The sequence below is a fragment of the Chiloscyllium punctatum genome, chromosome 24 (genome assembly GCF_047496795.1).
Source record: "Chiloscyllium punctatum isolate Juve2018m chromosome 24, sChiPun1.3, whole genome shotgun sequence".
Taxonomy (NCBI): Eukaryota; Metazoa; Chordata; class Chondrichthyes; order Orectolobiformes; family Hemiscylliidae; genus Chiloscyllium; species Chiloscyllium punctatum.
Window position 1 is genome coordinate 51101553 of NC_092762.1, and position 25419 is coordinate 51126971.

Genomic DNA, 25419 nt, shown 5'->3' on the forward strand with positions numbered 1-25419 from the left:
CCCAGGGATGGGGACATTGCCACTGTGCCACAACAGCCCTCAGAATACACGAGTGAAGTTAGATGATGACAGGGTGAAACAAGGATGTGAAGTGCCCATGTGATGATAAACAGCCAGAGAGTAGACACAGTCCATTCAGGCTACAAACTGTTTAGGCCGGCTTCTGCCAGAGTCCCTCAATCCCACCCCTCTGACAAACCAGAGTGACGCAGTGTGAAGAACATTTTACACTCTGTGGTTTTCTTACATGACTGGCGTCACCGGCTCCACCTCAGGCATCCTGACCATCAGAGTCCCGTCGGGGTCCACCTTCTTGATGAGGTAAGGTTTGCCGCTGAGGATGGCAGGGGCCGTGCGAGCGGACACTGTTTGCTGCAGCCCTCCCACCGAATTGCCGCGGTTTGTCAGCACGAAGGAGTACTCTTTGTCCGGTTCCAGGTTGGTGATCAGCTTCTTGCTGGCTCGCCCATCCACCTCGACAACAGACTGACCATTTTTATACTGGATCTGCAAACAAACACAGACAGCAACATGGTTGAGGAAAAAAAATGACAGCTGAGGTGGCGATACTTTCGAATCAAAACATCAGACAGGGAGACAGCGTCATACTTGAATAGACTCACATCAGAGGATCCCGAGAAAGAAAGCAAATTGTGAGAAGTAATTAGAGTCATACAACACAGAAGAGACCTGCTAGCCCATTGAACCTATCTACACTAATCCTCACCAACTAATCCAGGAAAATTCGATGCCGTCATAAACAGTGCCTGACACCACTCACCATCCGATCCTGTCAATGTTCCCACAGCCATGCTATGATCAACAAGCACTGAAGCCACAAGAGTCAAGTGATTGTCGCATGTCAATAGCATTAAGGCTAACTGTTTTGGCTGTTATCACCTATCCCAGAGCTGTCAGAGAGTTGAAAATGAGAAATGGGGGGGGAGGTGCTTGGGGGGTGGGAGATGAGCCTGGGACCAGTCAGACCTGAAACAGAGACCTGCTGGGATTGAACCATGGAGTCTCTAGGAAGTGATCTCAGATCCACCAATTTTACTCTTTAGCCCAGCATTTTTCATACTGATAAAGTAGGTTTGAGCTAGAAAGAATGACTTGCATTTATCTAGTGCTTTTCGTAACTACTAGACAACTCCGAATTCTTTATAGCTATTAAGCATTTGTTGAAGTGTTTACTGTTGTAAAGCAGGAAACACAACAGTTAATTTGTGCTCAGCAAACTCCCACAAATTATTAGGAAATAATTATCAAATAACCTGCTTTCTGCATTGTTGATTGTCAGATCAATACTGCTCAGGACACTGGGGATAAGTTGCCTGCCGTCCTTTGAAACAATGTGATGGTATCTTTTACATCCACCTAAAAGCATCCCATGGCAGTGCAGTACTCCCTTGGTACCACACTAAAGTGCCAGCCTTGATTTCTGCTCTGAAGCCCTGTGGTAGGACTTGAACCTGGAACTGTATAATTCAGGGGTGAGGGCACTACCAGTTGTGCCACATGGCTAACCTGCATAAAATCCTGCTATTGATGAGTAAGTTACGAAATTTATAGTGAGTTGATAAACATCCAATTCTGAGGGGTCTTGACAAGAAAAGGTAGGAGCAAATTACTGCAGATGCTGGAATCTGTACTGAGAATAAAATGTGCTGGAATAAAATGTGCAGCATCCATGCAAACTCTTGATGAAGAGACTCAAAATGTTGGGCTTGCTCTCTCATCACAGATGCTGCCTCAGCTGTTGTGATTTCCAGCATATTTCGTTTCCAGGAAAGAGAGTATCCAGAACTCGGGATGGTCACTGTTTAAAAAGAAGGGGAGTTGCCCACTTAAGACAGAAACAAGGCAGAACTCTTTTTCTTAAAGAGGGTTGAAAATCTTTGGAAAGAAAAACGGAAATCGCTGGATAAACTCCGCAAGTCTGACAGCATATATGCTGACCAGCTGAGCTCATCCAGCAATTTCAGTTTTTGTTTCTGCTTTCCAGCATCCGGATTCTTTTGATTTTAATTTTGAAATTCTCTTCCCGACAAAGCAGAGCCCTTAAATCTTATGGGTGGCACGGTGGCTCAGTGGTTAGCATTGCTGCCTCACAGCGCCACGGACCTGAGTTCAACTCTACTCAAGCGACTGTCTGTGTGGAGTTTGCACGTTCTTCTGCGTGGGTTTCCTCTGAGTGCTCCAGTTTCTTCCCACAATCCAAAAATGTTCGAGTCAGGTGAACTGGCCATGCTAAATTGCCCATAGTGCTCGGTACTTTAGACAGGGATAAATGTAGGGTTGGGGAATGGGTCTGGGTGGGTTACTCTTCAAAGAGTCGATGTGGACTGGTTGGGCCGAAGGGCCTGTTTCCATACTGTAGAGAATCTAATCTTGAACATTTTTTTTAAGGCAGAGGGGGATAGATTCTTGCTGCACAAAGTGGGGAGTGAAAAGGCTATCAAGGAGTAGGCAGAGAAGTGAATGAGAGGTTACAATCAGACTAACCACAATCTTATTCAATGGCAGAGCAGCCTTAACGGCTGTGAAGGCCTCCTCCAGCTTAATTTTCATAAAATAATTCCAAAAATCTACCAGTCATCATAAGGAAGTACAGTGATGGTGCTGCACAACAGTTTTGACTTGATTTAGAAAACAGCAATTTGGTGAACTGTCAGCTCACCTCTGAGTTGGAAGATTGTGGGTTCTTCAGGACTTAGAATCCCTACAGTATGGAAGCAGGCCATTCAGCCCATAGGGATGACAGCAAAGGACATTCCCCCGCCCCCCCCAGACAGAATCATCCCCCCTCCCCTATCCCTGAATTTCACCATGCATTTCCCATTACTAATCCACCTAACACATCCCTGCACACCATGGGCAACTTAGCATGGCTAATCCATCTAACGTGCACATCTTTGGACTGTGAGGAAACCGGAGCACCCAGAGGAAACCCACACAGACATAGAGAGAACATACAAACGTCACACAGTCGCCTGAGTGGAATTGAAGTCAGGTCCCTGGCACTGTGGGGCAGCAGGGCTAACCACTGAGCCACTGTGCCAACTTGAGCAAATAATTTAAGCTGACCCTTTAGTGAAACACTCTCAGGAAAGTTGCTCTCAGTCAATGCATTAGACAGGGTTCTGTTCGCCTATTGCAGTGGATGCTAAGAGATTTTATAACCGCATACCTGACAAAAACCTATTGACCTCAGCCATTAAAATTATAATTGACCCAGCACCCACAGACATGCTACAGGCTGTCAGAACTTGGAAGTACTGCACTCTGAGCAAATTGTTTTAACATATTTCTGAGAAATGTGATACAATAGACATGCAAGTCTTTCTTTTCCAACTTGAAGACTGTTTTTCACAATTTTGTATGACTGCTGTCTGGGAAAACATCCTGTCTTTCTGGTATTCTACTACTTGTACAAACTGATTCTGAACCACTGTTAAAAACCACCTCTGCTGGCCAAGTAATTCATTCATTATGCAGCCAAGCCATACAGGCTAGGAAAGAAACCATATAAATACTGTGGTATAAGAACAGGCTGGGAATTCTGCGGTGGGTAACTTACCTCCTGGCTCCCCAAGGCTGTTCATCATCAGGACTGTGATGAAAATTCTCAGTTGCCAGGATAAATGCAGTTCCAAAATACCCAAGAAGCTCCACAAATCTTCTGCTCCCCACGCACCACAATAAGCATTCACTCCCTTCACCATCAACACACAGTAGCAGCAGTGTGTACCATCTACAAGATGCAGTGTATCAACTCATCAAGGTTCCTTAGATAATAGATTTCAAGCTGCTAACTTAAACCAATGGGAAGGCCAAATCTCCAGTTTTCAGTCCTGAAGTGACCCACTAGTCACAGCCTTCCAATCAGGGATTGACCCAGTTATATACACTTTTTGTGCAGCCGATGGACTGATATGTTGCCATCTTCAAGTTTTACTCTAGGCCACACGCACCCAACCTGACTTGGAAATTTATCAGCCAGTCCTTCAGTGTGGTTGGGTCAAAATCGTGGATTTTCCTTCCTAATGCAATGGCAGGTGCGCCTACAACACATGGGCTGCAGTGGTTCAAGAACACAGCTCACCACCAGGGATGGGCAAAAATGTTGGTTTCGCTGGTGATGTTCACATCCCATGAATGAAGTAAAAATAAAACAGTCCTTGATTCAGTTGTCTTGTGCTGCATTAGCTGGTCTCAATCAAGATGGACATTTAAGCTATGGAGAAAGAAACTAATCAATTAAAATCCCTAATTCTGCACAGTAACCAGCAATCCCAGATAGAAAGTTAACATCATGGATGGACGAGGACAGGTTTGGACTTGGTAGCAATGCCCCTATGGCTCCATAACTTGTTAATGTTTGATTTCTGGGCTCACACAAGGAATGGAAATGAATTAGATTGTAGAGGATAGAGAAGTTCAGCTGGACCCCAGAATGAGTCAGAGCTGTCAGTGAGGTAGGTGTTATGATCAGATATTTGAATTGTTTCATTGTCATATTCTCATGGCATGACTTGAGAGTGTTTGCGTTTCTCTGAAGCCAGCATATAGATGATGACAACTGTTTGGAAACAGGCTGGGGAGCAAATCCCCAGACACAGTAACATTTTGAGATGTTTGTGAAACTGCGAGTCAGGACAAAATAAGTGCTGATTTTACCAGCGTCGCTGAAGCAGACGGCAACTTCACAGGTTTGTAATAATCCCAGACTGTGATGTTTCTCATCTACAGTGTTAATGGAATATTACTTACGCTGCCCTTGATGTTTGACCGAGTCTGTTGATATCCCACCCACTGTCTCCACAGACTGTCGTCTATGAGGACATCTATTTTCTGACATGCAGAGTCACTTTCTATTGCTATCTGGTGGTTATCTTATTTCATGGCTAATTACTCAAACTAATTTGGTGCCACTTGTTTTCTGCTCTAATGTCAAGTCATATGCTCCCATTCTGGGACATTTCAAACAAGCTCATTCTTCCCTCGTCTCCTTAAGTTTCCTGCTTGGGGATAGTCTGAGAACAGTCATCGGTTGCCCAACAAGCATCTCTCCTTGGTAACAGTTATTCATGAGTGAGTAGTGAGTACTGGTACCTAATTAAATGTGGGGTATAGCTGATTCCAATCCCTTAACGGCTGAGATCAAGAACTCACATCAGAGGAACTGTGGATATGATGTTCAAAGCCAGCACTGCATTCAGCCCACAACACTGCCCACTCTATGTGTATATTAATGCCTGCAATTATAGCTGTAACCCTCAATTAGTTCTTACATTTCATCAAATGTGGATGCACTTTATCCCTTTCATCCTTACTTAAACACTGCCTTAGATCCTGCCATTTTTTTTCCTGAATGAACATTCTGACAATTTAAGCACAAACCAAATGCTTGCGTTTCTGTCTCAGTTTGGAATAGGAGTGATGTTTCTGGAAATGGAGTAGAGGAATAAGCTTTTGTAGACATTTGTAACTGCCTCTAAAATTATTTTTAACAATGTCCTCGAATCCAGCAGAGCCGCTGTTAAGTACTCATGTTAAAATTAAGCAGCAGGTTTATAGTTTGAAGCATCAAAGAAACTTTTACTAATTAAATGTAAGAATCAGGACCTGTGCAACTATTAACTAGCAATTGATAATGGAACCGTATCCCCAGAAAACATTAGGGTCAAGTAACTAAACTGTTAAAATTCAGAGCTTATAGAACTGTTCTAAGTGTCAGGGTGGGGCTTAAACGGATGTATTTCATTGAAGTTCTGCTTCACCTCAGTCTTTTGTAACATTTTCCATATCCTTTAAACCTTTTACATTGACATATTGCTGCTAATGTTGTCCTTTTATTGTGGATGTTAGATGCACCAATCACTGCTATTCAAAACACAACTCAGAGACTCCCTTCTCATCAGTTTCATGTTGACCTGTCACCCTCAGGGGGGTATCTACTCCACTTATCTCTGCCTTGTTACAGGATGCTGACTGAGACAGCACTTGGTCCTGCCGCATCTGCGTTTCTTGGGTAACGGCAAAGCAAGGGAATGTCATTAGGTGGCAGATTTATCGAAGCTTCCACAAAACAGGTGAAAAGGCATCAACGAAGTAGAGTTATGTGGTCTGGCGTACTCAAGGGAGGGGCCAGTTCCCAACAGAAACATTCAGGTACAGGTCAAGGTCCCATCACTGTGCAATGCCTTGTGGGTTTAGGTCAGAGTGGTGCTGGAAAAGCACAGCAGGTCAGGCAGCATCCGAGGAGCAGGAGAATCAACATTTCGGGCAAAAGCCCTTCATCAGGAAATCAGGCCTTGTGGGTCCATGAGTGATCCTTGAATGAGTGATTGAATAAGAAGTTAATGTCAACCAAATATAGATGGTAGGTTTACAAACACAAGCTCACCTTATATGGAATCGGAGAGTTGTAATGTTCTGGAATCTCCCAACTGAGCAGTACTGAGGTCTTCATTACAAGCTTTACTCGAAAATTTTTGGGGAAAACTGCTGGAAAAGAAGGAAAATTAAAAGAAAACTGTCCTACAACACCGTAAACAAACACTGGTATTCTGTAACAATGGCCGTAAACATAGTGGACTGTGAACACATCAGTACTGAAATAGGGCACTTAAAGGAATTTCTCAGACTCTCACAAAATTTGGTCCATTTTGTTTGTACATATTCAATTTAATATTCCATTTGTTTCATTATTCCTAATTTCATGACACTTAACATAAACTGCAGAGGACTACTGTATACCCACCATAGGCTGCAATTTTGAGATCACCAATAGCTTCCTGCCCCAACTGCCCTACTGGATCCGCTCAACTGATCAATGCTTCATCTGGTAAACTGGGCACTGAGGATTCATCAGATGTCCACATGACCACCAGGTCTCCTTGGCCAGCGGCCTCTCCGTCTTCTAGAGTATCTGAACTAACTGCTTCTTGCCACAAGTCAGAAGTACATAACAGCAGTCATTCCTACCTGTGTGTTTAAGCTTGTAGCATGGAGCGTAGAGCACACTGAGGATCACCTCTACTGGGTATGACCTGCTGTTCCCAAGCGATGACCTTACCTGCATGAGCAATGAAGTACTCTGAGGCTACCAACAGCTTGTTCTCAGCAGACCTGACACATTTTACCTTGGGATTGGATGCGGTTGACTGTAAGTAGAAGAGAGTGTACCAAACCAAAACTGCCCCACCGCCACCCGGGATGCCAAGGCAATAGATAACCCCTACCTTGATCCAATGGCATCGTCCGATACTGAACAGCGGGACTGTAAGGACCAGGGCCTTTACTGGTTTGTGCCCTGATCTTAATGTCATAACTGGTGTCCGGTTTAAGGTTGTTCAATGTGAGGCTAGTCTGGGAGGATCTGGTGGATACTTCAATGGGGTTGCTTTGAGCACCTGCCTGTTTACAGGACACAGTGTATGTTGTAATGATGCCATTTCTTTCTGCTAAGGCAGGGGGCAGCCAGCCAAATTGAACCGAGGAGCTGGTGACATTCGCCAAGTCAAGGATCTGCGGGTATCCTCGGGGCACGTCTTCAGGCAGAGTCAGCTGCGTGACTGCCTCTTCCCCGATGCCAGCGCTGTTCCGGGCTGCCAGCCTGAATACGTACATGGCACCTTTGTGCATGCTGTGGGCCACATACTGATGTTCGCGGTCTGAGAATTCCAATGTCGATAGAGGCGGGGCATCCGTTCGCCCGAACTGTAGCCGATACCCTAGGAGCTGACCGAATGTCGCTGAGGGAGGCTGCCACTGGATCACGACTGTGTCCTCCTGGGTCAGACGGGCTGACAAAATGGGCCTGTCAGGAACTGAGAAAGGAAACATGCGAAGCGTCCGTGAGCAATGCATCCACAATAACAAAGCAATGAACATTTCATTTCTATAAAGAAGAATGAGATTATCTATACTGAACACTATTTTATTGACCTGATGGCAGTGTTTAAGTGTGGAGTTCTGTGAGGGATGGAAGCTATACTGCTGTGTCAGTAAAATAGTATTAAGGCTAAAGGACACATGAAAATTCTATGGCCTTGAGACTCACTGCTTCACCAAAGTTCTTCTTTCCATCAATTTGCACACATAAGGAATCTGATTAGCATCTTCATCTGAGAAGGTTAAATGTCCTCACCAAATTAGAAGAGTCCTTGGCTTGTGACCAATCAAAATGGCAAAATTTTATGGTGATAGGCAGTGAACTCATTGACAGACTTTGGCAGGAGCATGAAGGGGTGAAGTTGAGGTGTTGTCAGGAGCACACAAACCTCCAACACTCTGAGGCTCCGTCACCCTGCATGCAGAAGAGTCTGTCGATGATACATTGGGCTTATTGTCCCACCGATCATGAGAGGATCAAGTCATCCTTGATTCTGAGGGGCTGCTCAAGAAGAAGAAAATGCGTACAACCCGTGCAGAAGAGAAAAACAAATTGGAATAGCACTGGCAAATTCCGTGGACTGAGGGGGAGGTGGGAAGGAGGGAAAGAGAAGGATCAGAGGCACTGGGAAAGTGAGAGATGGACATCTACATAAAGAGAGGAGGCTGTAAAAAGGAAGACTGGGGAAGAGGCAGACAAGGGGGGAAGATGCATAACAGGTCTTGGGTGAAGATAATTTCACATGAAGAGGAATAAATACGTGAATAACACAGGTAACTGTTTCAATAGGTGGAATGTTGCTTTTACCCTCTATACTCACATTGGGTGTACTAAATTCATAGATAGAGTTAAAAAAACCCACAGTGCTGGCATCAGACCTGGTATTGTCAACATTAATGACTGAGAGCAAAGGAAATGCCTCCTAATTTCTTGGGGAAAGTTGACTACATTCTGGGAGTTATGGCCTGAATAGGTTATCTAAGGAGATTTAATCATGTTTAAAAAGAAGCAGACACTATTGTGCACCCAAAAGAAAAACATTCCAAGACTGTTGTAAAACTGCAGGGAAGTAGTACTAACTGGAATGATCACTCTAATAGCTGGCAGAGGTTCAACACCACCTTCTCTAATGAATGTTGAGCAATAAATGCTGGCTGAGTCAGGAGTGCCTTTATCCTGTGAATGGAATACAGGATGAATGGTTTTTCCTGGGTTGACGAATCTCACTGTGACTACTGAATAGGGTTAATGGGCTTTGGCTTTTAGAGGATGGAGTGGAGATCATGAACTCACTTTGGGATGCTGCTCTTTTCATTATCCAGTGGTTCATGCTGGGATGGGTTGGATGGAGAAGGTTTGCAGTTGGTATTTAGCCCAATCAAACAGCCTGCCAATACTTGCTGGTCAGGCTCAGGCCTGAACAAGGATTCCTTGAGAGTTTTTTTTAATGATCACTCCTGGCATCAGGCCTCCATAAATCCTAACCTTCAAAACATCATTCCCAGGGGAGGTGAGCAAAGCAATTTTTCTTTTAGGAAATGGGGGGTGGAAACTAGTCGACTGCAGCTTGGTAGGCTGTTCTACGCTCTCGCCAGGTTTCCAATCCAATCTTTAAACAGGTGGGGTTTATAACGGCCAGTCAGTCTGCTGGCGCTACTTTTCCACTTTTGCAGAAAGTTAACAGCTACCAGCATGAGGATGGAGGAGGCCTGTCACTGTGATCTCACAGGTTTCACTGCAATAGCTTTTTCCAGTTAAGCAAATTGAGTTCTGAGCTAATGACAGCCGGCAGACTGCTGTCCTGATTAATGATGCAGTTCTGTATGTAAATGAACAGCAAGGGTTTCTCATTCAATTTAATGCAGCACTAGGCACAATTTGCCTGCCATAGTTCTCGCAGCTCCCTGCGTTTCACTTTCCTTAATCACAATGAACTGGCCAAACAGAGATTTATCAAAATGGCAAAAGCAAAATTAAGTTGCCAGTGGGTGAGAGTCATTAGACTGAGAAGCGAATGCTTTTCTCCAGCTTTGCAATTTAAAACCCTTCCTGATCAATTTAACCCATAGGGGCTGGAACTTAGCTTCAGTCCGGCACTCTGCTGCCATGACAACTCAACATGGACAGCGCTTGGCTCAGTGGTACATGGGGCTGCAATCTTCACCAGAAACACTTCAACAGGGCTGCGTTCTTCTCCCTGAATCAAAGTATATCACGGTGAATGGACATAGCTCATAATTCAGAACACTCCTTTGGATAGAAGAAGTGTGTCAATGAGATAAAGTACTTAGGGACACTCCAAGACAAGAGTTTTAAAAATCTGGAGATGAAGAAAATGAGAGTCACTGGGGAGGATAAGATATTCCTAAGTTTTCCATTCCTGCAAAAAATAAACCAAAAAATACATTCTGAATGCCAGCCCTGCCCAGGAGGTCCCTGTACACTGTATGGTAAATATTTTTATGATTTGCCCCTTTGAGAATCTACACTTAGATCAGTCGAGTTGTGCTCAGTGTATTCATTAAGTGACAGAAATGAACAAAGTAGAGGTTCAGTAGATACCACAGCGGTAGGGACCCGGGTTCGATTCTACCCTCGGGGGACAGCCTGTGTAGAGTTTGCACATTCTTCCCGTGTCTGCGTGGGTTTCCTCCGGGTGCTCTGGTTTCCTGCCACAGTCCAAAGATGTGCAGGTCAGGTGAATTGGCCATGCTAAATTGCCCCATCAGAGATGTGCTGGCTAGTCAGGGAAAATATAAAGTAATAGGCTAGGGGAATGGCTCTGGGTGGGATACTCTTCAGAGGGTCTGTGTAGACTTGTTGCACCTAATGGCCTGTTTGCACACTGTAGGGATTCTATGATTCTATAAAATACTTCAAAGACAGTCTCATCTGCAAATACAAAAAAATATTTCTGACAGTGGTTTGTGATGTGTAAGTTTTCCATTGCTATGGTTACTGCAAGTATTATTGAAGTTTACCACCTTGTAGCAACAGACAAGTGGAAGCTTCTAAACAGATTTCACACTGTAACTCAATCACTGGCATGATCCATTATTCCACATATAAACCATCTCAACCTATAAATAAGATTCATATCTGCACATTATTCACTCTCGCACATCAATTTTTCTATACATAAAACATTCAGGTTCCTCATTTTAATCCAGTATTCCACTACCTCCTCCACCACTACTATTTTATGTTTAAACCATCTCAACCCCACAATTAGATTACAGCCTGCAACTAATCCCCAATCTCCATTGTGTGATCCATAAATCAAGCAAATCCCTCAACTGAATTGTAACTTGTAATTTGTCTTGGGTTTTTCATTTTTTAAAGAAACTAATTCAACCCACTGATTAGATCCCAGCTCCCAGGTATCCATTACTCTCTGTACAAATCATCCGTTCCCTAGCATTTAGGTTCTAGCCTATAATGCCTTCCAGATATCCATAACTCTGTTTTATTTCATCCCATGTGAAAAATGTGTTAAGTGAAATAAGTATTAGATGCAAAACAAAAGATGCTGGCTTTGGGCACCTTTGCAAAGGATCTCTGCTGTAGCTTGAAGACAGCATTCAAAGGAGGTTCGGGACAGCTGGTTATGTTCACTGTTTTTTTGCTTAAGCCTGTATGCAGGTGTCATCCAGAACCATGCAGAACAAGTCTTAATAAAGCTGGATTTCCCTCTGCGAATTGAATGGTGCCAGGATCAGTCAGCTATTGGGACTGAATCCAGCAACATAGCTGACGGACACCATTCTTCCACCAAGGCGATCTCTTATCTTCAGGCTGTTCTGTCATAGAATTTCTCACTTCTATCTGAAATCAATTAACTGCACCAAGGAACAATGTTACAGTTGTCATTTATTTAAAAACACAGAAAAGTCAGCTTAAATCAACATTGATCTCTCAAGGTGCTGCTCTGTCCAGACCCCGCCCTGCGTTGCAAATGCTGCAGTGTCTCGAACACCAGTTTTTTTCTGAACTCTATCATGAGTTTCTGACTGATGTGCTGCCTTTTCCCCTAGTTACTAGTATACTCTAGTCTTCTGCCCTGGAGGCTTTACCCCATTCTTTCTCTCTGTGGTGCCTCAAAGACTTTATCACTTGCTGGCTCCTCGAGATACATCAGAATAGTTGGTGCTGAATTACACTTGACCCTCTGTTGGGCTAATTTTGATTTGATTTATTACTGTCACCGGGGTACAGTGAAAAGTGTTTTACAGGCAGATCGTCCTACACAAATGCATCAGAGTGCAGGATACAATGTTACAGCTGCCAGGAAGGTACATTAACATTACAAAGGTCTGTTCAAAAGTCTGATAACAGCAGGGAAGAAGCTGCTCTTGAATCTGTTTGTGTACAAACCTTTATATCTTCAGCCCAACAGAAGAAGGTGGAAGAGAATATAACCGGAGAGGGAGATGTTTTTGATTATGTTGGTTGCTTTCCAAATGCAGCAGGAAGTAGAGATGAAGTCAATAGTGGGAAGCTGGTTTGTGTGATGGACTGGGCTGTGTTCACATCTCTTTGTAGTTTCCTGCAGTTGCCATTTCAAGTTGTGATGCATCCAGGTAGGATGCTTTCTACGGTGCATCTACAAAACTTTGTAATTACTGAATTCTAGTCTGTGGAAGTGTTGCGATTTCAAGAATGTCCATCTTTATGATCGAAGTCAAAAGTGTCACAATGTACGGACTTGTTTTGTTGTTCCTCCCAGTCCAAATTACAAACTCAAAGGGAGCCAAGACCTGATGAAGTGTTCCTCTCCCAAACTGAATTGAGATCAGCTTTGGACTTGCCAGCCATATTCAACAACTATCTGCACTGTGCAACTTGTTTTCATTCTTAACATCAAATTTGTCAACAGAGGCTTTGGGTCATTCTTCAACTTGCAAACTGCTGAGGTCCACCACACCAGAGGATATTTGACTGCACAGACTGAAGAATTCGGGCTATGACATTGAGGGAACATGCAGTAAATGATTGCAAGAGCTCTGTTACATTAAGATCCTCGGCTTCGCTGCAGCTCCAATCTGTTCCTGTCATAACCATTTGCTGGCAAAGCACCAACAAGCCAACAGCCAGCCAGCGTCTGACTGCAGTCATTACCTGAATGTGTTCACTGTTTCCAAACCACAATGTGCGAGTCAGCAACAACCCCACAAGAGCACAGCCCAGGGGGCATATCTAAATCAACACTGTCCAGATGCAACTTGGGTTATAGCTCCAGGCAGACAATATGCCGGCAAGAAATTAACTCGTGCCGATTTCAATCTCACGACGGTGAACAAATCAATGACGAGGTCAACAACTTGTATCATGATTGTGTGCACGGGTACTTCATTTATCCAGATACTTTATTGAGATCAAGGAGAAAGAAAAGGTAATGGGTTAGAAAATAATCAAGGAAATAGTGATTTGATGTCATTTATTTTCCTTGTGTTTTTGTTACCTAATGCTCTCGTCACCTCTTTATATCCATTCAATTGGAGGGGTGGGGGGGGGGGGAGTAAATGTGCCCTCTGATGAGGATGGATGTAGCTGTGCACTGACTGAAGGGGCAAAGATGGGCATTGAGTGGGGTGCAGGTGTGCACTGACTAGGGGTGCAAAGATGGGCATTGAAGGGGGCATAGCTTTAAATTAAGGGGGGTAGATATAGGACTGATGTTAGGGGTAGGTTCTTCACTCAGCGAGTCGTAAGTTCATGGAATGCCCTGCCAGTAGCAGTAGTGGACTCTCCCTCTTTATGGGTATTTAAGCGGGCATTGGATAGGTATATGGAGGATAGTGGCTTAGTGTAGGTTAGGTGTGCTTTGATCGGCGCAACATCGAGGGCCGAAGGGCCTGTACTGCGCTGTAATGTTCTATGTTCTATGAATGGGGGTGAAGGTAGGCACCTGACTAGGTGGGGGGGGAAACGGGACAGCAAAAGTGTCCACTAACTTCTGGGGCAGAGGTAACTATTGATGGGGGGGCGGTGGGAGGAAAGGTGCTCACTGACTGTTCACTGCTGTGTCACATGAGACTGAACAACTCATATTGCCAGGATACTGAGGTGAAGCCTGTTCTCCGTATGGGCCACACTAGGGCAATTAACAGTAGGGTGTCACTGCACACCAATCGGAAGGAAAAGAAAGCAATTGTTTCTGCACCAATTGATTTTAAGCAATTCTTGTGCCAGGTCAATTGCGACGCCTGCCATTGTTCAATAGCACTCTGGTCTCTCACACAAGTGGAGTAAAAGAAATCCAGGTGAGGTTCCTGTGGGCACCTCACATTCCCCACCCCCCACCCCCTGTTCATCAACAAGCAGCAGCAGCTGTAGGAAGGCCAGCAGTGAAAGGAAAATGGAGGAGGAATAGATCACATCGAGTGAGCTGAGTAAAAACTAAACACAGAAGGTTGTGCTTATCAAAGGGAAAAACGCACCTCAGTATAGATTAAGACTTACAATTAAGTTAAAATGTTTTATTGGAGGATTGAGCAAAGTGACAGCATCTACTATACAAACTGACACTGTGGTCATTGGGATTAAATCACTGTCAGTATTGAGCATTTGTTTTAGAATAGCAAATTACTCAAAATGAATGGGGATTTGGACTAGAACATTCCTGTCTCAGTGGTTTCTCAGTGCCTCTGTGTAATGATAAGCTTAGTTTAACATAAACTCGCCTGTTAAAATAATGTAAGGACTTCTAGTTACATATGCATGTGCACATACAAAGAGCTTTTTATATGTGTGTACATACAATATATGTGTAAACTACTTGATCTTCCACAGACTCTCACTAATTTCTGCTCCTATGTCTTATGATCTTATAAGGAAGAATTATTTGTTTTCTGATAACAAAAAAACAGGGCTAAAGGGTGGGGAATAACTGTTTGAGAATTTAATTAGTGTCCAATTGAAAGTCATACCTGCTGTCCTAATTTTTGTCTTTGCTTTATAAATTCCTGTCAGTATTAATAATCAGACGTGCTAAAGTCACCTTATCGTGCTGTAATTACACACTCCTGCCAGTTGTGGCATGCACTATTACCACGGTGAGTGGATTAGGGATATAATTACAGTGCACAAGTTAAACATTGACAGTTTCTATTATACATGCTGTCACCGAAATTTATAAGAAAAAATGTTCATAGGGAATGCTCACAAATGCAAGAATATATATTATATTTGAATTAGGCCTTTTATTGATAGTAACCTACCTACAGTGTAACTTCACAGCATTTAGCATCATAAACTGTCTTCTCCCTTCAGTTTCCATATGGTATTTTCTTTATTTCCCACACACAACACCATGTGTATCTTGCTCAAATCAAAATACAAACATCCAGCTAAAATGTGCAACTGCCATCAGTAACCAGGGAACAGAATCTATGTTGCTTTAATGTCAGGTCACAACACTTCAATGTTCAAGTTGCTTTAAATTCATATCTATGACTTTGCCAGTGTCCCACTATATTGTGGCTGGTGTGGAGGAGATGGTGGGGTGTATACTCTTAACAGCTCTGTTTCTGTACATTAAAAGTACAGTTGGTCATGCGATCCAAAGAATGCTTAATGAATGCATTCTCTCAATTCCTCTCTCAACCATTTTATGTGAGGTGTGGAACTTCTTTTGGACCTCCACTGAAACGACTGACAGGAAATATAATCTCTTTCAACCTCTTCCATCAGGCAGAAGATACAAAGACTTAAATACAAATACCAACAGGTTCAGGAGCAGCTTCTTCCCCACTGAATGGACCCCTCCAAATTCAAGTATAGCGCTGATCTTGCCTCTTGTACACCTCTGCAGCTGTAACTCTGTATTTCTTGCTCTGTCTAATTTTTGTGTCTCATATGTCATGATCTGCTATGCTGCAGGCAAAACAAAACTTTTCAGGTACATGTGACAATAATAAACCAAATCAAAATCAAAATGTTCACATAGTAACACCACAGCCTCATGTTTCCTTCTCTTGGTGGTTATGAAACCACGCCTGTCCCCTCATGTTCCATCTGCTCATTCTGTTACGTCCAGCCACCTTCTTGATTTTCCTTTCCCTGGTCTGCTCTCAGCTGTTTTCCAGGTAAAAACAACTCCCAACAGTGTTCCACATGATCCTTCTTTCTCATTCTTCCCAGTCTCATCAACTTTTCTTGTGGAGCAGCTGGAATAGGATGGGGCTAGGCAGGAGGGCTCAAATACATTGTAAATTCCAGCACAGAGCGGATGGGCTGAATAACTCTTACATTCTATCCAATTTGACGCTAGAAATGCTGTGGTGGTAGAGAAAGGGAACCATTACATTAATGTCACACATTGGACCCTCTGGTGGTACTGCCCGCAATACAAAATGGAGTCGGAGAGTGTAAGCCCAGTTTAAAGCAGACTCTATGCTATAATGACAATTATAACAATTGTCCAGTCAATATTTTGGCAGATTTCCAAACTTTGCTCCAACATTGGACCTGCTCAATCTCACTCACTGCTTTGTCCTTCTCTGTGACTATTGAGAGATCTTCTCAAAGGACTGACATCAACATGCGTGAATTTGTCAAAGCCTGCCAAAAATGCATTTTTAAAAAAAATTTTTAATCAGGCTGCGGTGTACAGAAAAAGTGACAACTTCACCAGTTCAATGCACCTGCCGACCTGGGATCCCACCATTACACAATGAATACTGCTCACAACACGAGGTGATGGGAAGGGAAGGCAAGTTGGTTCTGGATGAAAGCATGAGCAAATTCTCAGCAAGAGAACATTTCTCACACTTACTGGAGAGCTTTTGGTTTGACGTGATCCAGTTACTTGGCTCCATGCCAGTTAGTAACCAACACGGTTCTCACAGCAGGCAGGATAAACTCCGTCAGCAAGACATTTCTGATAACAGCACTACTTGATGACTGCTTAACATATTGGTATGACATTCCTCTGTCTACTATGTTAATGCAGGCATTAATCTGAACCTCCATTAAAATAACTGGTAGTTGAATGTCCTATGAATGCTGTAGGTATCCATTTTTCTGATCGACGGTAATTCCTAGGGTATTGTTCCTTTAATTAATACATAACAAAGCTCAAGTTCAAAGGATCAAGTCCGCACATTGTGCCTGCTCTCCACTACTGCACCAAGGAGAGCATTCTACTCTCCAGGAAACAGGACAGATGGTCTCTGTGGAATATTTGCAGGCTGTGATGCAAACATTCCTCTTTTACAGCTCTATAAAACATGAGGATTCATTGCTTGCTTGTCTCCTGCACATATGCAACAGCAGCCCAGCTGTCAGTCCTGTGCTAACTTCATTGGCAGCAGGCAGATTGTAAGCCTCCCCTCTCACTAAACACCTCAGATACACACACACTCACACAGAGACATTAACAGACGTGCACACAGGCATGCAAAGGAACACACACAGACACAATATTAATAAAAAGGTTGTAGCTCTTCTTCCAGGAATAGGAACGATGTTGTTAAACTTAAAAGTGTTCAGAAAAGATATGCAAGGTTGTTGTCAGGTTTGAGCTACACGGAGAGGCTGAATAGGCTGGGGCTGTTTTCCCTGGAGTGTGAGAGATTTATAAAATCATGAGGGGCATAGAGTGTGATGAGTAGCCAAGGACATTTTCCCAGGGTGGGGGAGTCCAAAACTAGAAGGCATAGGTTTAAGGTGAGAGGAGAATGACTTAAAAGGGAGCTAAGGGGCAACTTTTTCATGCAAAGACTGGTGCATGTAAGGAATGAGCTGCCAGAGGAAGTGGTGGAGGCTGGTATAATAACAACATTTAAAAGGCATCTGGATGGGTACATGAATAGGAAGGGTTTAGAGGGATATGGACCAAATGCTGGCAAATGGGACTAGATTAGGTTCGGATAACTGGTTGGCATGCACAAGTTGGACCAACAGGCCTGCTTCTGTGCTGTACATCTCTATGACTCTATGACTCCTCACCTGAATCTAGAAACAGAGTAGTAACAAAATCTCACCTCCTCACTTGGCAACATATATCCTCAAGAAATATTAAATATTAACACGGGCCTACTTCAAAAACAACAACAAGATTATCATCCCACACGAGAAACAGTAACAAGGAAATCATTCCTTGCCATGAAACTGTAATAAGACATTTCCTTCATGGCAACAGTCCCATAAACAAGGACAGAAGTCAATCCAAAGTAGGTTAAACTTCAGAGATTCACTTATCTATGCCTTGTGACTCTGTCCATCTCTCTCTCCTGGAGTCAACACCTCGGGAGCATTGCTTTCTCCCACTGCCCTAATTTAAGGCCTTCACTAATATCCATCCAACTGCTCTTGTACTCAACACCTTGATTTCAACTTTCCTCACAGGCATTTATCAATACTCCTAAGGACAACGTTGAAACAAGTGGAGAGATGTTTGTTTGCTAAAAGATTTGCAATGTAAGTTCCTGAATGTGACACATTCATTGCTCAAGGCAATGAGTGGCTGAACCATGCAGAGCGTGAAGCCAAGTTCAAATGCAGCTGTCGCTTGGGATGTTGTTAGGAAAATGTAATCGACATCGAAGCCTTCGAGGTAAGGACAGTAAAATCGGTTTCTATTCTTCAATGTTGCCCAATGACCCCTCTTTGACAGGTAACTGGTGAGGCCAAAATTGCCTTCATTGTGAGAAGGACGTATTCTGCTGACGCTAGCAGATGAGATTCATGGCTTATTCATAGTGAGCAAGGGAAAAGCACCGGAAAACACTACAATTAACAGAGGAGCAACTAAACAGCACTTTCCTCTATTGCTTCAACTGCACAAGTTCGAGACTGGCTGGCGACTGACCTGAACCTTTGGTGACTACAAGTTTCGGCTTGCTGCGCACACCATCACCCTTTGTTGTGTAGGCTGCCACGGTGATGGAATACGTTGTTTCTGGCTGCAGTCCAGAGATGACCATCTCCTAGTGATTGAAACACATGGTTGTGAGTGAGAATCTAAATGGGCCAAGTTCAAATACTTTAAACAGCTTCACGTGCAAATCAAAAAACACACAAACCAAGAGCCATAAGACATGCAAACCAAAAACTCAGAGCAGAATCCTTTTGCACAGATGCCAGGCCAGAAATCAAGACTGTAATAGGACTTATCCCATTACGGAGACAGATTCTGCTGAAATCATTTCATGTTTCAGTTGCTAGCTCTGACTGGCAATCTGTAGTTAACCCTTGACCTCGAGATACTGTCAGGTCACAGGGCACAGCACCAGTTAAAGGTGTGGTACCAGGATTGCGTCGTTAGGGGATTCATCTTTTGTAGTGTGTGGATTATAGAGTGTCACTGGCAGATGAAAGAAAAGGGAATTATTTGGCTGGAGGTTCTAAAGTTTGGAAGCATCGCAATTAAGTGCTCGAAACAAAAAGTATAAATTACAACAAAACATGGCAACCACGTTACACCAATCCAGAAAAGAACGGTTTGTAGCATTTCTGAACATCAAGGAGAGGACAGTCCACAGGATCAGGAGAACCCAAGAAAACACAGCGAATCAGGCACTTTACTCACATATTCTGCAGTGTCGTCAGTCTCCCACTGAGTAACAGGAGGAAGGCAAGAAGAAAGAGACAAAAAAAAATTGAAGATGAGGGAAGAGTTTCTAGGTGGTTTTGCTTGGAACAAATTCAAAGAACACTGAGCCTTTCAAAATCCACATGAGAAAACAGAGATCATGAAAGGAAGTCAAATCCCAACATTCTCAATCAAAAGATGGAGCAATTTAACAGTGGGAGAATGTTTAGCTCTCTCTCCCCTGAAGTGAGCTGGGAGCTGGGGATGGTTGAGATACCTGAGGTGAACTGCTGGTGGGGTCGGGGTTGAAGTTAGTGGGGGCTGGATCAGGATGTGGCAGAAGGCATTCCATAGTTGAGGATCTGGTGGTGGTGGAGAACTGACCAATGCCAGGATTGGTGGTCATGTGGGGAGATTGCAACCTCATTGTCATATTTAAAGTGCCTGCTTGGCAGAGGTGGGCAATCTGCCCACCTTTGGGCACCAATTAGGTTAGTTTACCTACAGTGCGGAAACAGGCTTTTCGGCCCAACCAGTCCACATCGACCCTCCGAAGAGTAACCCACCCAGACCCATTTCCCTATGACTAATGCACCTAGCACTAAGGGCAATTTAGCACGGCCAATTCACCTGACCTGCACATCTTTGGACTGTGGGAGGAAACTGAAGCACCCGGAGGAAACCAACGCAGACACTGGGAGAGTGTGCAAACTCCACACAGTCGCCCGAGGCTGGAATCGAACCTGGGACATTGGAGCTGTGAGGTAGCAGTACTAACCACTGAGCCACCGTGCTGCCCCTAATTAGAGGTGGGCTGCTCGGATCCGGGTTTGGTTTGGTAACCAAATCACTCAGAGTTGAGCTGATTCAAGCCCATTTGTCATTATTGGACCAGCATGTCACCACTGTGTTGGATCAGAACGTAGCATCTGGCCGAGACAGACCAGATTAAGACCAATTTGGAGATGCCGCTGTTGGACTGGGGTGCACAAAGTTAAAAATCACACAACACCAGGTTATAGTCCAACAGGTTTAATTGGAAGCACACTAGCTTTCGGAGCGATGCTCCTTCATCAGGTGATTGTCAGATCGTCAGATTAAGACCTCCCTTCTTCAGGGACTTTGGCAGTCTTTGGCATCAATGCTGAATGAGGAACAGACAATCATTTGCTTGATTTACACCCTGTCCAATCCCTTTTCAAGAGAACTTTGGGAAGTAGGTAAAGCAGACAGCCAATCTGCTCTCCCACATTTTGTTTTATGGTCAAGGCCAAGTTCAACTTCAGTTCAAAGAGAGGGAGAAAGAGAGAGTGTGTGTGTGGTGTGAGAGAGACAGTGTGTCTACAGAGGGGGGCAGTGGGGGAATGTTGGACAAGATTACAAAATTCAGAGTAGTTCCTTATCTGGTATGTTTGAGCACACACACACGCACACAGTCTCAAGATATAAACATTCCATACGATGTAGAAGCAGAAGTAGCCATTTAGTTTATCCAATATATTCTGCCAATTTGATGAAATTATGCTGATCTATTATCCTTGACTCCACTTTGCAGTCTTTTCCCCATAACCCTTGATTCTCTTACAGATCAATCATCTGTCTGTCTCAGCCTTGAATATACTTAACAACCAGCCCTCGACAGGAAAGAATTCCATGGATTCATGACTCTCAGAGAAGATATTCTTCCTCAAACCTGTCCTAATTGGATGACCCCTTATTCTGACTGTACTCTGGTCCTAGATTCTTCTACAGTAGGAAACAACCTCTCTGTGTCTACCCTATCATACAGTTTTAGTAAGACTTCTCTCTTTTTTGATCCATACCCCCTAAAACAAAGGCAATATTCCATTTGCCTTCCCCGATTACCTGCTGAACTTGTGTACCAGCTTTTTGTGATTTAAGTACAAGGCTCCCAAATGCTACTGTGCTGCAGCTTTATGTAGACTTCCTCTATTTAAGTAATTATCAGCTTCTTTATTCTTTCTGTTAAAGTACACAACCTCAAATTTTCCCACTTTATATTCCATCTGTAAATTTTTGCTCAAAAGCTTAATCTGTCTATATCCATCTCCAGGCTCTGTGTCAAGCTCACCACTGGCGTTCCCAGCTATTATATGTCATTCACAAAGTCAGCAATGGTATTCACTTCATTTAGGTCATTAATTATACAAGTAACTAGGACCCCAGCACTGCTACCTATAGCTCACCACTATTTACAAGATGCCATGTCCTCTCTGTTTTCTGTTAGTTAGCCAATCCTCTATCCATACTAATATCCAACCTCCAGCACTATTGGCTCTTATCTTATTAAGTAGCCTAATGTGTAATTCCTTATCAAAGCAACAAAATCTGGAAATCCAAGTATATCAAATCCATTAATTTCCCTTTATCTAATCTGATTAATTCCTCCTCTAAAAATTCTAATACATTTGCCAGAGATAGAATTCACCTCATGAAAGCAGTCTGGCTCTGTTTGATTATATTTTGATTATATTATGGATTGGGAACTTGAGGAAGTTAGTGGCAATATCTTGGGCACAGTAGAGGAGGTGTTGGACTATTCAAACGAATGAAGGTGGATAAATCTCCTGGTCCAGACCAGATATATTCAAGGCTAGAGGCTTGAGGCTAGAGAAGAAATTGCAAGGCCCTGGCTGATAGTTTTGCATCATCATTAACTATGGGTGAGATCCTAGAAGACTGGAGAGTAGCGAAAGTAATGCCCTTATTCAAGAAAAACCTGGGAACTATAATTCAGTAAGCTTAACATCTGCATTAGGTTACGTACTTGAGAAGATGCTGAGGGATAAAATATACATGCATTTGGAAAAACAGGGTTTGATTTGGAATAGTCAGCATGGCTTTGTGCATGGGAGATCATGCCTCACAAATCTGTTAGAGTTCTTTGATGAAGTGACCAGAAAGGTTGACGGGGGCAGGGTGGTAGATGTAGTCTAAATGAATTTCAGTAAGGCCTTTGATAAGCTACTCTGGAAGGTTCCAGGAGGAAGGAATCCAGGGGGAGTTAGCAAATTGGATACACAATTGGCTGATTGGTAGAAAGCAGAGGGTAATAGTGGAAGGATGTTTGTCTGCCTGGAGGCCTGTGACTAGTAGTGTACCTCAGGGGTTGGTGCAGGGCCCTATGCTGTTTGTTATCTATATCAATGATTTGGATAAGAATGTACAAGGCTTGATTAGTAAGCTTATAGATGACACAAGGATGCTGCCTGGACTCAGTTGTCTGAGTTATACGGAGAGGTTAGACAAGCTAGGACCTTTTTCTTTACAACATAGGAGACTGAGGGAGAATTTTATCGAAGTTATGAGATCATGAGATGCATGGATAGGATTAATGCACTCAGTCTTTTTCCCAGGGTTGGGGAATTGAGGACTCGAGGGTATCAGTTTAAGGTTAGAGGGGAAAGAATAAAAAGGAACCTGAGGGGCAACTTGTTTTACACAGAGGATGGTACGCATATGGAATGAGCTGCCAGCGAAAGTGGTTGAGACGGGTGTTTGGACAAATGCATGGATAGGAAAGGGTTAGAAGAATAAGGGCCAAATGCAGGGAAATGGGGTTAGCGTGGATGGACATTTTGGTCGGCAAGGATCAGTTTGGGCCAAAGGACCTATATCTGTGCTGTAGGTCTCTCTTACACTAAAATAGGAGGTATTGTGGACAGTAAGGAAGGTTGTCAGAAATTGCAGCAGGACCTTGAGCTCTGGGGAAGTGGGCTGTGGAATGGCAAATGGAGTTTAACATAGATAAGTGTGAGGTCTTGCATTTTGGAAAGTCAAATCCAGGTAGGATTTTCATGGTGAATGGCAGGGCCTTAAGGAATATCGTGAACAGAGGGACCTTGGATTTCAGGTGCACGATTCCCTGAAAGTGGAGTCACAGGTAGGCAGGGCAGTGAAGAAGGCTTTTGGAACACTGGCCTTCATCAGTCAGGGCACTGAGTTATAGAAGTTGCGAAGTTATGTTGCAGTTGTACAGGACATTGGTGAGGCCACACATGGACTATTGTGTTCAGTTCTGGTCACCTTGCTATAGGAAGGATGTTACTAAACTAAAAAGTGTGTTCAAGAAATTTACAAGGATGTTACCAGGTCTGAACAGTCTGAGTTATAGGGAGAGGTTGGACAAGCTAGAGCATAGAGGAGGTCTGAGAGAAGTGTATAAGATCATGAGAGGCATGGATAGAGTGAATGCACTCAGTCTTTTTCCCAGGATTGGGGAATCGGGGACTAGAGGGCATAATTTTAAGGTTAGAGAGTAAAGAATAAAAAGGAACCTGAGGGGCTACATTTTTCTCAGTGCTGTAGGACTCTATGACTCTATTTGTACATGCTCTGCTATTATATCCTTTACAATGGACTGTAATAAATTCCCAAAAGCTGACTGGCCTAGACTTAGCTTTTTTCCCCTCCACTTTTTTAATAACAGCATTAGATGGGAATTACAAACCAGTTAGCTTAACGTATGTAGTGGGGAAGATCTTTGAGTCTGTTATCAAGAAAGGAATAGCCATGCATCGAAATAGAAATTATCCCGTTGGGCAGATGTAACATGGGTTCATGAAAGGCAAGTCATGCTTCACTAATCTTTTGGAATTCTATGAAGGAATTATGACCACAGTGGACAATGGGGACCCAGTAGATGTGGTGTACCTAGACTTCCAAAAGGTCTTCGACAAGGTGCTGCATAAGATAAGGATGCATGGTGTTACAGGTGATGTATTAATGGATAGAGGATTGATTGACTAACAGGAAGCAAACAGTGGGGATAAATGAGTGCTATTCTGGTTGGCAATCAGTAACCAGTGGTGTGCCTCAGGGATCAGTGTTGAGACCGCAGTTATTCACAATTTACATGCTGTGTGTCAAAGTTTGTAGATGAGTGGTAGAGCAAAGTGTGCAGGGGACTGTGAAACTTTGCAGAGGAATATAGATACTTTAAGTGAGTGGGCAAAGGTCTGGCAGATGGAATACAATGTTAATAAATGTGAAGTCTTCCATTTTGGTAAGACCTACAGTAAAAATGACTATTACTTGAACGGTAAAAGGTTACAGCTCACTGCTATGCAGAGGGACCTGGGTGTCCTAGTGCATGAATCACAGAAGGTTGGTCTGCAGGTACAACAGGTAATTAGGAAAGCAAATGGAATTTTTTTGTCCTCCATTGCTAATGAGATGAGTTTAAAAGCAGGGAGGTTAAATTGCAGCTGTACAGGGTGCTTGTGAAGCCACACCTGGAGTACTGCATGCAGATTTGGTCTCCTTACTTGAAAACCTATGTACTGGCACTAGAGGGGATGCAGAGAAAGCTCACTAGGTTGATTCTGCAGTTGAGGGGGTTGGATTATGAGGACAGCCTGTGTAGACTGGGATTATGTTGATTGGAATTTAGTAGAATGAGGGGGAATCATATAGAAATATGTAAAGTTATGAAGATAAACCTAGAGAAGATGTTTCCATTGGCGGGTGAAACTAGGATAGCCTCAAAATTAGGGCAGATTTTGGATTGAATTGTAAAGGAACGTCTTCACCCAGAGGGTTATGAGTCTATGGAATTACCTGCCAAGTGAAGTAGTCGATGCTACTTCAGGAAATGTTTTTAAAGCTAAGATAGATTTATTTTGAACAATTAAGGAATTAACAGTTACCGTGAAAGGGCAGGTAAGAGGAGCTGAGGCCACAAAAAGATCAGCCATGATCTTATTGAATGGTGGAGCAGGCTCAAAGGGCCAGGCGGCCTACTCCAGCTCCTAGTTCTTCACTTCTATGTTCTGGTGTGGATCGGCAGTTTCCCAAACTTCTGGGAGTTTTCCAGAATATAAGGATTTTTGGAAGATTATCTCCAATGCCATTGTTGTAGCTACTTCTTTCAATATTCTAAGATGCATCCAATCAGGCCCATTTGTTTCCTTAGCACTTTTTGCTCCAGTGATTGTTGTTGAATTTATTTTCTCCCCTCTTT

At 43.3% G+C, this 25419-nt stretch overlaps 1 protein-coding gene across 1 annotated transcript in view; it reads right to left on the reverse strand.

The window, feature by feature from the left end:
- Window positions 1–25419, reverse strand: part of LOC140494541 (receptor-type tyrosine-protein phosphatase delta-like) — a 384530-nt gene that overhangs the window by 114759 nt on the left and 244352 nt on the right. The window contains exons 15-19 of the mRNA XM_072593818.1: window positions 19434–19460; window positions 18714–18831; window positions 7248–7835; window positions 6410–6507; window positions 248–507 (exon numbers count right to left, since the gene is read on the reverse strand). Coding sequence (XP_072449919.1) covers window positions 248–507; window positions 6410–6507; window positions 7248–7835; window positions 18714–18831; window positions 19434–19460 — 1091 coding nt within the window. The remainder of the gene's footprint in view (window positions 1–247; window positions 508–6409; window positions 6508–7247; window positions 7836–18713; window positions 18832–19433; window positions 19461–25419) is intronic.